General features: G+C 36.2%; 1 protein-coding gene across 2 annotated transcripts; it reads right to left on the reverse strand.

The window, feature by feature from the left end:
• Positions 1 to 8,841: 8,841 nt before the first annotated feature.
• Positions 8,842 to 17,701, reverse strand: LOC149148949 (peroxisomal fatty acid beta-oxidation multifunctional protein-like). Of its 2 annotated transcripts, none has more exons than XM_089440444.1 (7): positions 17,377 to 17,701; positions 10,690 to 10,761; positions 10,400 to 10,462; positions 10,237 to 10,293; positions 9,584 to 9,651; positions 9,398 to 9,479; positions 8,842 to 9,166 (listed from the first exon to the last, which is right to left on the reverse strand). In XM_089440444.1, exons 1-7 carry the CDS (start codon positions 17,453 to 17,455, stop codon positions 9,057 to 9,059), a joined length of 531 nt encoding a protein of 176 aa, XP_089296570.1. In that variant the 5' UTR covers positions 17,456 to 17,701; the 3' UTR covers positions 8,842 to 9,056. The 2 variants fall into 2 exon arrangements, with proteins under 2 accessions (XP_089296570.1, XP_089296571.1); XM_089440445.1 differs by having other exon boundaries at positions 8,842 to 9,299; positions 17,377 to 17,699.
• Between the last annotated feature and the right edge of the window lie 731 nt (positions 17,702 to 18,432).

Below are 18,432 nucleotides of genomic sequence, written 5' to 3' on the forward strand. Positions count from 1 at the left end.
CAACCTTTACTAAGACTATCAATCATGTCATAATCCATAGTCAACTCATAGTCATTAGACATAATTCTACAACTATCACCTACTACACTCAAGTACTTATCAACTGTCTCAACACATATGTATTAGTACAATCATCTTAGAACAAGATCATTGGAACACGTACTCATATTATGCAATTCATCAAAAATTCAACCAACTTGCAAACATACCATTTTAAATGAATCAACCAGACGACGTAACAAACACCAAACATTCAAACACCAAATAGATTACATAATAAAATAATCAAGCACCAAATATACGACATAAGATAACTCATGCCTTAGTGTATTTCAGGGGAGGCTATCTTGTCTACATAATAAAGCTAGGTTAGCACGATACAACTTCACAACATATCAACTCAAACCTAAATCATGATATCCATAACAGTGACTAACTAACATGTTCACATCATAATCTCATAATCATTTGTTGTTCCTGCATAGCAATCACATATGTACAATCAGCATAGTTTAGTACGACACCATATCACAAATATGTCGGCTCATACCTAAATATCGCAACCATAACCATCTGCATAGGTCAGACTAGGTTAACACAATACATATAACATCAATATCTTCAATTCAATGAACATAACCATCATAACCATCACGCATATGACCAATCCAAATTACAACATCAATATCTCAATGAAATAACCCTAATTATCAAGTTAACTAACATATAACAACAATCAGTTAACATATAACATGCTCATCAACAACATATGACCTAATCATCAAGCTAACTATCATATAACAACAACAAGTTAACCTATAGCATGCTCATCAACAACATATAACATGATCATCAAGTTATCTAACATAAAACAAAAATAACAATGCATACAACCACGGGTTACTATCATTCATGACACATGTGCATGTGACTATACTAATCAACTATTATCTATCATGTATGTAACCATAACATCAAAAACATGTACATAAACCTAATGCATATGACAATCCTTAAGTTACATACCTTCATGCCAAAACATATAATACATGTATGATGATCTGCATCTCCTGCTTTATCTCAGCCAACACATTAGCATCATGACAACCAATAACATCATTATGACCTAAATTGTATACAATGACTTCACAAGGCATGTTTGACCTACATTTTATGCATAAATATAACCAAGACTATACATGCATAACAACTACATATAGATATATAACACATGAGTGTGAAACCATATACACACCATTCTAGCTAGAGTCCAATCATCAATGCATGACCATATCAAGTACACAAACCATGACCTCATGCACGACAATAACAACCACCTCGCGTGCACTTGATAATATGTGATCGATGACGTGCATAACAATTCATAATCAACCATACACACATGAAGACATACTCCACAACAACAACTTCAACATTCACATGGTGACATCACTACAACCATGATCAACACCACGTAAATGCCACAAGCACATGGACTACGTGCATACGGAACACATATGCAACAAACATGAAAACATGATCAACGCACAACCCAAGGAGAGCGCAACTTGGCTATGATACCACTCTATAACACTCTCCTCCCACATCTATCCAAGTAACTGGCCAACCAGGGTAAACATACAACGAAAGGCCACTATGATATGATTCGACCTCCTAGGTAACCTTAAGGAAATGGAATCGATGGAACATCACACATAGTCATACAACATTATCAACAAAACCCTCAGAAGACAAGTCAACCACCTAGACAACTTGTCCCTGGGTCCCACATTTTTTCTGGACCACTTAGGCCATAGTCACTCTCATTCTATGGGCAAGGGAGTGACTAGAAACCCAAAGTCACTCTCATAGGCCTACCTACCAACGACTATGGACCAAAATTATTAGTTCTATGGCAACGACCCTAGGATTTAAGCCATTTTTTAAGGCCCAGAGCCTAGGCCACTGCCCAAAATGGAATGAATGCTTAGAATCAGGAAAATTACAGGGAAAAAATGATGCAAAATCAATGAGATGATCAAGACCTTAGCCAAACCCCTACTAGCCATGTCAGGCATTTCATCAAACATATCATGAACATGTAACCTATAGGTGTAAACAACAGAATTAAGTATAGGGATCTCATACTTATCTGAGAATCGCTATGAACCATTGATTCCTCATGTCATTCGTCATATATTCATCTTTCATTAATGAAGAAAAATCCAAACCCTGGATGGGACTTCCAGGTTCCACTCGACCATAGAATGGTTGAGACAAATATTCCTTCATCCATTCACCCATGTGCCATATTTCAAGCATGAATGTGGGATCTCATAGAAAACATCAACCAAAACTCATCCGGGGCTTCCAGAGGCCATCCACCTCAACCAATCAAACAATGATTCCACCTCACGGTCAGGGATCACAAAACCATCATCAGATTGGTCTCCGTCCAAGCCTTCCATGGCTTCCGGAACGTTTTTTCCAACCCAACTCACATGACTAGTAACTCAATCCACAAATATTGTCAGGCTATAGAATGTTTATCCAACCAAGGCTTCCAGGATTAGTAACTCAACCCACAACTTCTGTCGGGCTTCCAGAGCGTTTATCCAAACAAGGCTTCCAGGACTAGTAACTCAACCCACCAAGGGATTCCAGAGTGTTTGTCCAACCAAGGCTTCCGGGACTAATAACTCAGCCCAAGTTGTTACAGGGATTCCAGAGAGTTTGTCCAACCAGGGCTTCCAGGACTAGTAACTCAACCCAAGCCATTATAGGGCTTCCAGAGCATTTGTCCAACCAAGGCTTCCAGGAAATAATAACTCAACCTAAGCTAAGGGACATGAGAACCAACCAAAATAAAATAATGAAAGTAAACCCACAAACTCCATGTCTATCCATGAAATGGAAAGGCTAGGCAATCCATTGTCGATCCAACCAATCCTCCATGCCAATGACAGATCACAACCAAGAAACCACATGCATATGCCATGCATGCCAAAACTAGTGAATAAATCATACATGCAACTCGGTACCTGCAAGAAAATCTGATTTAGTTGTTGATACCGTTGCCCTCTTGTGCTTTCCTTCTCTTCCTTTTCCTTCTTGCTCCAAGAATCCAAATATGCCACACCCTCCAAGAGTGCTCCAAGAAAACTCTAACTCTCCAAGAGTATGAGAGAGAGAGAATATAATGAGACAGATCAAAAACTGAACTGACCAAGTCTTGCCCACTAATCCTGAGAAGCCTTTTCATTAACGAGGCATCTATTTTCTTCATTTTCCTCCTCACATGCAACATGTGACCTTTCACCTTCCTTTTCTCCTAATTTCCATTACTTTCATAAATAAAATGCCAATTAATGCCTCATGCCTTTTCAAAGCCTTAGCCATTGCCTTTTCCAATTCCCTTAGCCATAAACAACCAAATGAACACCCACTAGGATGTCATGCCCATTATTAATCTTAGAATACGTGTCCCATCATCCGTGGTATTTATATATGTTTACATGGAATTTTCACCAAGGTTGTTACACAATCATCCTCTTCTCCTTCATTGCTTGAGTCATACATCAAAGTTCCCTTTGCTCCACATATTCATGCTTCACATCAGGGTCCTTTGGATTCAAAGTCATCAAAGCAAATCCTTGGTTGATATCCCAAGCGACTCTTCCTTGTCATCGGACAATCATGGTCTACCCTCTAGCTGTAATCAAGAGTATGTCACGGTTCACCATCGGTATGGCTTATGCAGATATCAATAAGTACTGCCCTATCACCATAGCATGATCATCCATATCAATCACTCTCAAATCCAATCTGTCAAAACACAAACCCTCTCTCACTTGTGTGTTCTTCAAAACACCTATCACAACTTTCACGGTAGATTTTATAGCTTTGAAAGCACTTAAATCTCTTTCCACTTCAACTTTCTTCCCAAACAATGTTGTTGCCTTCCTGCTAAGGAAACTATGTGTAGCCCTCATATCAACCCATGTAGCAAACTTCTTGCCATGTACAGTCACCTGCACAAAACTCAACCTCAAGGAGTCTTGATCCTTTGTAGGCTTTATCTTGCGTCTTAACTCAATAACCTTCTTCAATAACTCGACCTTAGAGGGGTCTTTCAACTTTCGTCTCGACCTAACAGTCCTCTTAAGGTATGAAATCTCCCCTTTCAGCTCATTCGAGCAATCTAATCATGTCTAGCTTGAGTTTCATCAAGCATCTCCTTCATCACATCCTGCTCAAGTGCACCTACTTGGCACACATCAACCTCCACTTGAAGTGACCCAACGATCTACATATCATCCTGCATGGCCCAATAATAAGCTCCAGTCTGTCAATGTAATCAAGCTCAGATTCTTCTATAATAATGAGTTTACGATCAAGAAAGTCCTTCTTGATATCATTTTCAAGTCCCTTGACTTTAGCCTACAACATGGTACTTCTCTCCCTTAATTGAAATCTTTCATCCATGACTTCTTGGAGCTTTCGGTCACCCTGTCGTATCTTCTTCTCAAGTTCATCAAGTTCAACAGTCTTGCCATGAATATTATCCAAGTCCTTCCGCACCTTCATTATCCCATCTCTAATGTGCCCCAAGAGTTCCCACTCTTGCAAAAGAGCCTCATAGTTTCACTACTTCTTATCCTTCCAATAATCTGTCATGTCTTCAAGCTTTTGAAAATCTCTCTCTGCCATCTTCCTTTGTTCATCTTGGCCCAAGCTCAATGCTTCACCACTTGCTTCACTTTTTCAATCTTCAAATCAAAGCCCTGTGGAAAGTGGGCTCTGATAACATCTGTCATGCCCCTATCCCGGTGGTAGTCTTCCAACCACACATAGGTGGGTGCGACACCACTACACATTTTACTTTTACTAATACTTGAGTGTATGGACTATGCCTAACACAACACTTAGTTATTTTTCTAGTAAGTGTTCAATCATGCAGCGGAATAAACATTCATCATCAATTATCTTCTTCAATTATAATTCATCAGCATGCAACGGAAATCAAATCAACATCACAAGTACTCCCATACATACTTGGGATGGGAAACCACCGTAGAGTCTGTCCAATACAATTTATAAGAAAAACTTCAATAATTTACAAGTATACAATTTACAGCTAAGTTGTGTAGCTAACCGTTCGGCCTGCACACTTAGATAATTTACCAAAATTGGGCCTCAATCGTTACCGTTGTCCGCACTATCGGAAACCCCCTAATCAAGTTCACCGCGATCATAACTCGGCTCGTTCATCTCTGCACGAATTTCTGCAACCTCACCCGATCGTCATGCAGCACTTGTCATGCGGCCCTTGTGCCTTAGCACATGACTTGCACCTATCGTAGTGTTATCCATACCCATCGTTACAATATCCGTTCAGAATTGCCACCCGAACACTTGTTACCATTCAGCCCTGCCCGTCGGTGCTGGCACATGACCTGCACACCCTAGGGTCTTGCCTACCCGACCCAACATGTTTGTCGAGCCTACTACATTACTTGACTCGACCCGCCTGCAACCTCTGGCCTTGGTCTTTACTACCCCGTGACACCTCTTTTTTTTTCTTCGCTCAATCCCCTTCGCTCTTGTGTTTCTGCGATGTATGAGCTCCGAGCTCGGATGGTTTGAATGCCATCAAACTCCCTCCAATATATATCGATGCCACCGCCATGATATCTCCGAGGGACGCGACCCTTTGTCCAACCGAGGGTTAGCCCATCCACAAAATAACACGTCGGCCTGCACACTCATAAGCGTCGGCCCAAAGTGTATATAAAGCATGTCATTGTCTCGTCGTGTCATGTTGCTGCCTCTTGGGTCAGCCTAGCGACACGCTCCCCCAAAATACACACTCAGTTGCATACATGGCCATTGTCTCTATTCAGTCCACCAGCCACACTTCAGGTCGCCCGTATCAAGTGTGGGCGCACCCGACTGCTCACCATGTCACCTCACCCATGCGTGCCTCGCCTGGGCATGCGCCCAGCCAAACGCCCAACTCGGATTGCCCATCGCACACACCCATTGCACAATGCATCACACTTCCTCATTGCACATCCCATTTCACATCTCATCACACGACTCGGTCGCATATAACCGACATTCACCTACAAGTATCTTTTAACCAAGTGTATTAACCCGAGTCATTTTTAACCGAACACAGGTACCCATCGCACTTTCATCGCAACCGCATGCCTTTAACCACGATCATTGATTTTTTGACTCTCTCGAGTGCTCACTAACTCGAGGCCCTGACAACCCTCTAGCCCTCAATCAACATACAAACATGGTCAACCATGGCCCAATGTTGCATTGTGACAAAGATTCTCTTGATTTGAAAGTCAATCATGGTCAACCATGGTCCAACATCATATTGTGACAAGCAGTGTCTCAATATGAAAATCAACCATGGTCAACAATGCTTATTTTAGTGTTTATAATATTTATCTTGGGGTTTATATACCTTGACTTTATAATATTAATCTCTTTGGTTTAATATTTTTCAATGAAGGTCAAGCATGTTTTATAAAATTAGTTGTGGTCAACCATGGTTCATCAAAGTCAACCATTGGCCAACGTCGCATTATGACAAAGATTGTTTCAATATGAAAATCAATCATTGTCTCAACCATGGTCTAACCTCAACCTTGGTTAAGCACGATCAACCGTGGTCCAACGTCGCATTTTGACAAGGATTGTCTCTATATGAATATTCTCTTGGGTTCATAAGCCAGGGAATCTTTTATCTCACAACACTTTTCTCCCTAGAGAATGGATAAAGGAATGATGGATTTCATCATCCATTAAATAGACCAAAAAAATGGAAAGGGGTCTACATGCACACATTCCATGTGTCAACATGAAACTTTTATTTTTTTTATTTGAAGTTTTACTTAATTTAATATTTTTCTTAATTTAACTCTTCCTTGTTTTATTCCTTTTTACTTTTCGTTAACTTTACTTAGTTTTTTTTTTTTTTTTTTTATATATATCTATTTAGAACTCCAGTTTATTATTTACTATTTTATTTATTTATTATTATTATATTCTCTTCATTATTTATTATTTATTTACTATTATTACCTTTTATTTATTTTTTACTATTTATTTATCATTATTATTTTTTCTTTATTGTTTATTATTTATTTACTTATATTTTAATATTATATTATTTTATTTTATTTATTATTATTATTAATGGACATTACATTCAACACCATCGAAAACCCGTGGGGCACCAAAAATCTCAAAGCGATCACTTGGATTTCCAAATATTTCTACTATATTTTGTCAAAATTTCCATCATTTCTAGATGAAATTGTGGCATCATTGCCAATATTTAACTTCTTTATTTATTGCAATATTATATTTTTTACACTTCCATTATAGTTGTTTATAAATATATAAATTTCTATAATTTAAATATGTACGATAAATAAAAATTTAACACACATCTTCAAATATATATATATATAAACCATTTTTTCTTGGATTGCCTGAAACATCCATTCTCATATCCAAAACATCTACCACACTACCAACCTTATTGAGTTATCACTCAACATAACGGTAGTGATCTAGGAACATTTTTTTCATGCTTCTTAATTTCTTTCTTAAAGTTTGTTAAACCTCATTGGAATCATAATCATCATATGTTTAACTTTTATATTCTAGTTAAATATGATTAAAATATAATTTTAATTTACATATGTTTTTTTATTATTTAATTTTTATATTTTATTGAAATATTACAATTCTATTATAATGGTTTATCAATGTGTACATTTAAAATTAACAAATTACAACAAAATTCAGTAATTAAAATATGTTTTTAATTTATAAAAATTTATTTTATATGTTTAACTTTTATATTTTACTGACATATTATACTTTTATTTTAATTATCTATAACTACATATATTTATATAATTTAAGTGTGTATGGTATAAATAATAATTAATACTATATTTATTTTTAATTTTTATATTTAATTGAAATATTATACTTCTATTATAATTGTTTATAAATATATAAATCTTTTATATTTTATTGAAATATTATACTTATATTATAATTGTTTATAAATATATAAATTTGAATTAAATATAAATAAATAAATTTATATTCTTTAAATGTTTATGGTATTAATAAAAAATCAATATATTGAAATTATGAAAATAGGGATAAATAAATAGAAATTAAAAATATTACTAAAATATAAATGAAAATATTATTAAAAAAATATGGTTGTATGTAAATTAACAATACGTGTTAAAGCATGTTTTCTCTTGAGAGGTCACAAGTTGAATTCTCTCGACACTCTCTAGGTTAGGCTCCAAGTTAGGCTCCATGGTTGAGCTAGCAAGAAGTGATCCCTTAGGATGGATCTACTTGGTACAAATATTTTGTTCTCTCGACACTCTCTAGGTTAGGCTCCATGGTTGAGCTAGCAAGAAGTGATCCCTTTGGATGGATATGCCTAGTACAAATATTTCAAGCAAATATTTTGTGGACATAACAGTCACCAATTTCTAATATTTGTGAACCACATAAGAAAAAAATAATACTAAAATGGTTTTAACTTTTTTATATATGATGTGAAGATATAAATGTGTTTAAAATAAAAATATATTTTAAATTTACTTGTTTTGTGATCCCTTTGGATGGATCTGCCTAGTACAAATTTTCCAGGCAAATATTTTGTGGACGTAGCAATCACCAACCTCTAAAATTTGTGAACCACATAAGAAAAAAATAATACTAAAATTGTTGTAACCCTTTTTATATATGATGTGAAGATATAAATGTGTTTAAAACTAGCAATTGTCCCAAAAGGTACAAAGAGAGGCCGATAGGATTATTAAATTGGAATTGTTGAATTTTTCTAGCAGAGATGTTTGTTCAAGCCAAAGACTATATCCAGAATACTGAAACCATGATCGAAGACACAAAAGAATGATCAAACAGAACACATGCCAACTTATAAGACAAAACACATCATAGACTCTCTAGCTCATGATGATGAATGCAGATGGAAATCAGTGCAGAAGGCCACCCCATATAGTCATGATCGAAGCCAAGAAGCAGAAAAACCCATTCATAGATACAACAATAACGTGCACGCCAGGAGCTATGACAGTCCAATGATCTGACAGGTTTAAAGCATGGGAAAATCAACCCTCAAGAAGCCACAAATAACTTCGCAATAAAATATAAAATATAAAAGCATGCATGCCGCCTTCTTCATTTAAGAGTCTTCAGCGCTGGAAACAAATCATTACCTATTTTCCAGATAATTCATAGTAAGATTAAAATTGGCTATACCACAGTATGAAGTCAGCCCTGCTGAGACAAATAAATGTACATTGAGAAATCTTACCTCCAAATCCTGGAATAATCGCAAATTGAAGTTCTGGAAACCCAAGTTGCGCTTTTGGGGTTGAAATATGAGCATGACAAGACTGCGTAAATTAAATACATCCATGATAACTCAAAACATGTAAGTTCCCAAAATTCCCCTTCCAAAACATAAAATTACAAGAGATGGACAATCATTGCCACATACCATTGCTAATTCTAATCCACCACCAAGTGCAAGCCCTTGAATAGCAGCTACAGAAGGTTTCTTAGCCTCTATAACAACACCAAAAGGCCAAAAAGGTCAGAGCCAGAAAAAGGTTCCATCCTAAAAACACATAGAATCCTTTTCCAAACTTTCAGGGGTGCTTAAACATCCATCAGAATCTTAATTTTTTTATGTTAACAATATCAATATATCCAGCTACGTATTACAATACAGGAAAACATGTAGAATCCTTTACCAATACATTGATGAGTTCCTACCTATGTTATAAGAATGCTACTTTTAACTGTACCATCAAATCCAACTATACTCTACAATAAGCCTAGGTATCCATATTTTGGCACATTCCTAGAAAAGCTCAAAATGTCAAGGGTATGATAATTTTTCGCTTTATAGTATTCAAATTACATATGGAAAATAACGATCTAGCAAAATGTCTTTTACAAGAATTGGTAATGTTTTTTGAAATGACAAGTCAAAGTAAAAGCAACATTCCTCTATCTTATACATTATTTGTGGATTTGATAATTGCTAACATTCCCGAGATACAGTACCCCCACTTCAACCATACATATCACCGACAACTTGCAACTTTAGTGAAAACAAAAAAAACAACATATATAACAAACGCCTACCTTCAATAGTATTGATCATAAGATCAACAGAAACTCTACCCAAATGCGACAAGTTCCCTGCTAGATACACAGTTACAGAGAATTGAATATGAGCAAACATGGAAACCTTTGAAACAATCTGCAACAGAATTTGAATTTTGTATGAAAACTTAGTTTGGCATACCAGTCTGTTGTACTTCCTGGAGAACGTTGATGTCAAAACCACCTGAGAATTTGCCTCCATTACCTAACAATGCCAAAACAGAGACATAGACATGAAATCATCTCGATTTTTGAACAGAAGCATTTACATCTCTCTCTATATATATGAATATATATAAAGATTTATAACACCATTGAACATTTAGTACAGTTTCCATCCCTTCTGCAAACTGCATTCATATCACTATCACTATTATAATCAAACAATCCTTCAAAATTAGATTGCAACTGACAACTTCAAAACATGCATACCAGTGACAACAATGGCCTTCACATCATTTCTCCTCATTGCTTTGTCATATTTTTCTTTCAAGCCTGCAAGAACTGTAAATAAAACCAATTGAACGGTTACTACAGATATTAAGTTAAATGATAACACATATGCTAATCCATTACTTACACCAAGATATCAACACACAAATGCGTATGTCATTAAGCCTTCTCTTTCAATGAACATAAAATTATGACGTAGTCAATTACTTACTGGACAGTAATATGATGAATTTGGTAAGGTTGACCTATGATTTGGAATTGATATGTGCAAGGTTCATCGAAAGTTTGTTCTTGAAATTTATTACAACGATGAATGGTTCTATGTTATGATGATCTACAATCTAGAATCTGCATTATGAGATTCCCTAATGGAAAGAGCTCTTTCTTGAAATTAATTATCACAATTAAGGGTTCAACCAATTAGTAATATGTATTTGTTCTAGATATCGCTCTAACTTTTACGCTATGCATTCCACATTATGTATTTCTCGTAATCAACTATGCTTTTATTGCAAGACTTGAATATCCTTTCTTTCCATAGGCTTATCAGCATATTTCATTACTCATTTTCACAACAAAGAATGTCCAAGATAGTTCTCATTTTTCTAACTATGCTCATAATCTTTAATCTCAAAATCACATCTCTGATTGCGAAGGTGTCATCAGGCTGACCTGATTTTATGTTTGTACTCTCTTTTCTCATTAACAAGACTTCAGAGTCCCATATTTTTTTTAACACCTCCTTCTAAAGATTCTTTAAAAGCTGATAGTTTGCATTAACTTGCAGCTCAATCTCAGGATTAGATCAAGCAAGCATCCATAAAAATGAAGATGACTCTGACAAGAGTAGACTCCTCGATTACTTTAAGCTTTGCCCACTCTATCCAAAATTTGCCAAAAAAAGTGAGAATTCAGTACAACTTCTACAATGTAATGCTAGTTTGGCCAAAAAGCAGCTTCTTCAGAAAAACAAAGAAGCATGAGAAATTTAAAGAATGTCGCCAGACTATTCTAATTCGTCTGAGTCAAATTTCCAAGTTCAACTCTGTTCTTTGAGGAAACCAAATCTAACTTGACCCCGAGTTATATATTCAGAGTCAAGGTCACAGGCGAGTCAAACTGATTCAATAAGTTCTGACTTTCAAGTGATGTTTCAGACTTTGCCATCTCTATCTAAAAGACAGAGAGAACCCAAAAAGACACTCGTTGTGTTTGTTTTTCTAACCTAATTTGACAGCAGCCAACCAACAAACCTGTGTCACCTATCGAGAATCCATAGCATTTCAAGTATGTGTATGTATATAAAATCTAAAATGAGTTGTCTTTAATATTCCCATTTTATAGCTGTCATAAATACTTGTATTAATCAAAAACACATTTTCTCCCCCGAAGGTATTTTTTCCTTTGTTGAGCTATGGTCTAGAGGTCGAGACAGGGAAGTCACCACAATAACAACCCAGGTTCAAACCGCAGCTGGAATAGAGCCCCACTCGTGTATGAATCGGCGAAGATTTACAACACCCGCATTAATAGAGGCTTTATGGGATGAAGTTGGGATTTATTGCTCCCAACAGACCATAAAAAAGTGTTGTGTTTACCCCTGCCCAGAAAAAGTAAATTTAGTGTATTTTTTACATTCCCAAATCAATTTACAAGTTTTTCCAGAGTTCGAATTAACTCTTGATATTCGGAACCTGCGTAGACCTAAGAAATCGTCTAAAAGGCCAATCCCTCGGTTGGTTCAGATGCTCTCGTAGGTGTTACGCTGGCCCAGGCCTGATCACTAAGCCACCTCCGTAAGTAGCTTGGTTGCTCCACAATATTTTTTGGATAATTTATACTTGTCTGTGCACTCTAGGGTATGTCTGCCTAAAACTATATATTTCTTGTAAACCTACGCTTATGGTTTAGCCACAGTTTTTTAGAATATAAATTAGTGACAAGGTACATATTGTGCAAATTCGGAAGTACCTCAAGCGACTCAAAGATCCTTATAGTCTTACAGTACCGTCCAAACATCAATGAAATAGGAACATTTGCCAGCCATTCCTAATACTGATCCTACCCATTAAGAGATGTGGTTCAATCAAGGAAATTGCCATGTATTTCGCTCACTTAATTTACCCTTTGCAGACCCTTTTTAAAGGCTGACCGGACTCCTTATGGCTTTGTAATAATTTTTTATAAGTGGTTCATATTAGTAGGCCTTGGAGGCATCGACATAAAGTGCCCACACTTAGGGCAGGGAGTGTGAGACCCATCACTTGGAAGCAGTGTGCTTCTTTTGTGAATCTTGTGCATAATTCATGATATATTAACTATTTTCTGAACAATGCACAATTTTTTTTTTTAATATGCTATATTCGGGTGTACTCACTGTGCTTGTGCATTTTTGCACATTATAGGGAATCACTTTCATTAAACATATGTTGAATAACAGCCATTGCATATAACGAACACGCTATTCAAACACTATGTATAGCTATTGAATCTGAAAGTTCACACATTCCTTCAGTCCAGGCATCTAGAAGAACTATCTGGGGCCAAGCTCATGTTTGTAATAACAGCTATCTGGGTCCTCCCTCTTGTCAGAAACAGGACCCTGAAAACAGCATCCAGACCATAACAACAATCAGATTCCATCAGTCACACAACTGTGGCCAGATTGCAGACTATCATGGGCAGTTTCTATTTATTTGCAGCCTGACCAACCCATCTAAATGCAACGATCTGCAGAAAGAGGAGTAATTCAATTCCCATTTTCCTTTCGTACAAAGTTACAAAGAGGGAAATGGAGTATGATGTGCAAGGGGAAAGAATGTGGGCAGTTTCGATATAATTTTAGCCTTACCAACCCATGTAATTTCATGGACTGCAAGGAAGGGCTTTGAATGACCTCGCCTCTTACCTATCCTTAGGTGTGCGTAATCAAAATTTTCTCTGAAAATGTGTGCTCATACCATGTTTTGTCTAATAGTATTGTTAGTATGTCAGTTTCTTAAGCAGCACATATGCAGAATTCAGAGTAGAATGACATGGATAGGCCTCCACAATATTTTTTGGATAATTTATACTTGTCTGTGCACTCTAGGGTATGTCTGCCTAAAACTATATATTTCTTGTAAACCTACGCTTATGGTTTAGCCACAGTTTTTTAGAATATAATTTTCAACTGTTTTTGTGCAAAAAAAGAGCAAGTTTAACACAAAGAAACTGTATAGAAGATTGTGTGTTCGTAAAAGATGTTAGAACCTGAAAGGTACTGATCAAATCAAAATGACAGGTCTTAAATATAAACCAAAATATGCAGAATCCGGAAAGGTATCTCAAAGTCTTGTTGATTCCATACTTTAATTTCTTTGATTATTTTGTCATTTTATGCTCCCTTTTCTTCAATCTCACGCTGATTGATGATCCTTGATACTGCTTCCCTTAAAGTTTTTGGATTTGGTAAATTAAATTCCTCAACAATATCATAGTCATAATCCAAAATCTCATTGCAAAGTTGGATGATACTTTTAATCCATTCTTGAATTTCTGTAAAATCATATTTTCTTTGCCCTAATGAGGCAAACATAAGTTTTACATTTTTCTTCGGAACCTTTTCAATATTTTCTGGGTTGAACTGTTTTTCCCAATCCAGGATTAAGATGAATCTTTGCTTGATATTCTTGTCTTGTACCATTAGAGACTCAATCATGTCACTTAGATGAACAATATATTGATAATATCTATATATTTTGTCTAGCTGCATATAAAACTTAATCTGATTCTTTTGTAGTAATTAATTAACCTGCAAGGCCTGTTGTTTGAACATAATCATACTTTAACCAACTTCCTGATTTTTTCTTACATGCAACTGAAGAGTTTCAACCTGTTGTTTTAATGCAGAAGAGATTATCTCTATTTTACTTTCATCTTCTTCATTTAAAATTCTGATCTAATCCTCATTATCGTTTCTTATATTTGCAACTTGTTGAGCATATTTGCTCTCCATTTCTGCCAATTTATTCTATGATTCATTTTAACAATTTAACCTTTCTGTATTGAAATCCTCCACTAACTATTGCTGAGATATTGAAAAACCTTCTCTGAGAGTGGCATAATGTGTTTGCCACTATTCTTCATTAAATATTCTACTTTTCTCCAATTCAACTTCCAGTTCTTTGATTCTCCGAACTTTCTGATCATAATCAATAGAAAGTCCACTCACTACATTTTGTTGGTAATAAAAATAGGAACCAAGAGCTTGAGTGGATTCTTGAACTTTTTCCTTCGGATCGCCAATAGCCTACCAACTGAACTTTTTCCTGGTCCTTTTCACAACCAATTTGGTTTGAGAATTTTAATAATTAGTGAGAGATGACACTGTGTCAACTTCAAATAATGGTTTGAAAATATATACTATTAGTGGAATACTAGTTGAAAAAGGTGTTACTAAAACATTTGGAGATAAATCTTCAGAGAATACTCTGGAGTTTGGAAAGACTTCCAATCTATTTGATAGTTTTCTGGCACTGTTGGTGTTGAAGTAAGATAAATTTCTTTATTGATACTGTCTGCAGCTTTTTGAACATCCTTAATCTCTTTAACTGATTCTTTTTCTTCTTCCACCTAGGCAGTATCTTGTCTTGATTATATTTCCAACTGATTTGTTTGTTATGGTGAGTCAACATCAATAATTAGTGTCTCCTGTGTCCTTTCCGGATCACGCCAAGACAGTGGATGACTTTAAAGTTTATTTTAATCAATGTTCTGTTTTTCATATTGCGCGAATTTTTGTATATGTGAATAGAATGCTTTTTGATTTTAGAATAACATTAGCGTTGCAAAATTTTAGTTTAAAATAACTCTGATTCGCAACCGTATTTTTCAACTCTACTGAAAAGTGTAGGGTTTTTATCTTATATACCCTTAATATAGAAAGCATTGCCTTCGTTTCGAAATTTGAGCAATTCTTTTGTCGGGTATCATTAGGTATCCTTTTCTAGCAAGATTGCACCGCCTTGGTTGCTCAACGCTGGTTTTTGGACAGTTCTGTTTTCTATTTCTATTTTTCGTCTTTATTCTGTCTTCGTCCCCATCCTCTGTCTAATAACTGTTATAGGATTTCTCAACTGCAATTATGTATCCAATTTTGAGAATAACTGACTGAAATTTAATATTTACCTTTTATCGTAACTCGCAATGAATGATATCGTTCTAAACCACTCAATGTTCCGCAAGCAACACACTGACCGAGAGCAGAGTATGATTTCATCCAATAGACACTTACTGAGTCTTCTTGTTGAAAGAGCTGAATATTTCTATTTCATTTTAGAAGAAACTTCGAGAAACACACCCTGAGGTCTAGGGATGCACTACATAACACGAACTTGCCGGTACTTATCTATTCTGCTAAAATGGCCCGGGATTTGTTGCCTGCCTCATCACTTTTCGATGTGCTATTCATTTGGCACATACAACAGCAGGGATAGAACCCTGATGTATGGCTTAAAACTTTGTTGACCTCACAACTTACAAGTGAACCAAGTGCCTGCTTGCAAGAGCTGAATAGTTCTATTCTTGCTATTCTGAGGTTTTGTGTCATTACAAGCATGTTGAGATTATTTTTTGATGCATAGGATTGACGTCTTGCAATATCTGTCTGACCAAATGCAAAAACCCTATGTGATTTGTGGACTTTGGACTCTGTGTCCAAGGATGTCCCCTTTACGAAATAAATATAGGCATTATAGACTTACAAAAAGATAAATAGGTACAATGGTTGTTCTAATTCCTTAGAGAACCTTTTAACAATTCCAGAGCCCTGTAATTTACTTGTGGTTTCAGCGTTATTAATGACTTGCTTGTAATTGCCCTTGTTCAGCAGGGGCTTTGCGATGAAAGCACATCTTTACAAGTCCTAAAACAACCTAGAAGAGCACAATAGGTAAACAAACTACTAACCTGGGCTGGTAGATCTGCCACCTATTCTTTTTCTTGTGGATAACACGAAACATGGGTCATCCGGACCATAACCTAACTTCCTAGAGGATAAGTAAAAACGCGAGACTTTTTTTCTTAGCACAAACATCTGGGCAATAGCACCTACAAACAGAGACACTTTACAGTTTACGTTGCAGCATCCGTGAGTCAATAAGGTCATCAGGATTTTCACCTGTTCTTGGATACAGTCTTTCTATAGAAGCCCACTTGGCAAGATTTGAACCTGAGTGAACCTGGTCTTGGATGCGGCTTCCGTACGGAAACCTGACTGCGGAGATTTAAATCTGGGTGATCGTTACAACAAGCGCCCCAACTTGCCGCTAGACCACAGCGGAGCCAGCAAAAACATAATAATTAAATCGGAGCCTTCTCTTTCTTTCTATTAAAGAAAGAGATCATGTCATCGAACATGAAATTAAGGACTGGAATAACCACATAGGAGTTGTTTTGAATATTTATCCTTCCAAATTTTGATGTCTCGAGACTGGCTAAAATTGCATTTGCATAGAAAAGTGTTTTTTCGACGTTTCCCTGTACCAACTTTCATTTACAAACCCGCATTGTATTTTAGACACCTGACATACTACAATTCATTGAAATACTCAGAGACTTTACTCCCGGGACTGCAATTAGTGAAAAAATAAACAAAAGTTGTGAATGGCTGATGCAATTTCATACTTGAGTGACAACCGCCTTTGCCTTCCAATCCGTGCGAAATCGGCTTCACGGTGTCAAACGACGCCCGCTCCGCTGCCATAACACCGATCTCCGCCTTCACCTTAACCTCATAATTCTCGGCGCTGTGAATAAACAGAAATCAGGACAGATGCTACCAAACGGACGGAAAGCAGGAAAAGCAGGAAGTTCTAAGGTCATGGAAGCACGGAAACCGCAGAACAGGGTTTCCAAAGCACAAATCTGTTGATCGTGCATCGCAGAACAAGGGTTTCAAGCCACGAATGTGTGCACCGCAAAACAGGGACCGCATAACTGGGTTTTCGAGAGTGTTGAGCAATAATGCTACCAAACAGGAAGTTCTCGGCGCTGTGAATAAATTGAAATCATGACAGATGCTATCAAACGGACGGAAAACAGGAAAAGCAGGAAGTTCTCGGCGCTGAGAATAAGCTGAGAATAAACAGAAATCACGACAGATGTCCGTGAAATATGGACGCCAGGTGTCAATCTGAGAACTGAGAATAAGCTGAGAATAAACAGAAATCACGACAGATGTCCGTGAAATATGGACGCCAGGTGTCAATCTGAGAACAAAAAGGACGACGAAAGTTTGTTTCAAAGGAAGGCCTATCGGCCTAATAAAAATATATTTTTAATTTACTTGTTTTTCTTTTATATATTAATGGTGTTGTCTATCGAGGCCAAAAAATTTCTCAGGCTGCCATTTTTGTCTGAAATTCGACCATTTTTTTCCAGAAAATTGACTGTGAGATTGCTTTAATTATTTTTTTATGGTGTAAATGGATTCAACACCATCAAAAACCCCGGGGCATCCAAATATCTCTACCGAATTTTGTCAAAATTTCCATCATTTTCTAGATGAAATTGTGGCCTCATTACAGATATTTAACTTGTATATTTATTGCAATATTATATTTTTTTACACTTTTATTATAGTTGTTTATAACTATATAAATTTCTATAATTTAAATATATAAGGTAAATAAAAATTAATACACACATTCAAAAATTATATATATATATATATATATATAT

This window comes from Pinus tabuliformis, chromosome 9 (assembly GCF_031772625.1).
Source record: "Pinus tabuliformis cultivar Carrire ecotype Pingquan chromosome 9, CPIR1, whole genome shotgun sequence".
NCBI lineage: Eukaryota > Viridiplantae > Streptophyta > Pinopsida > Pinales > Pinaceae > Pinus > Pinus tabuliformis.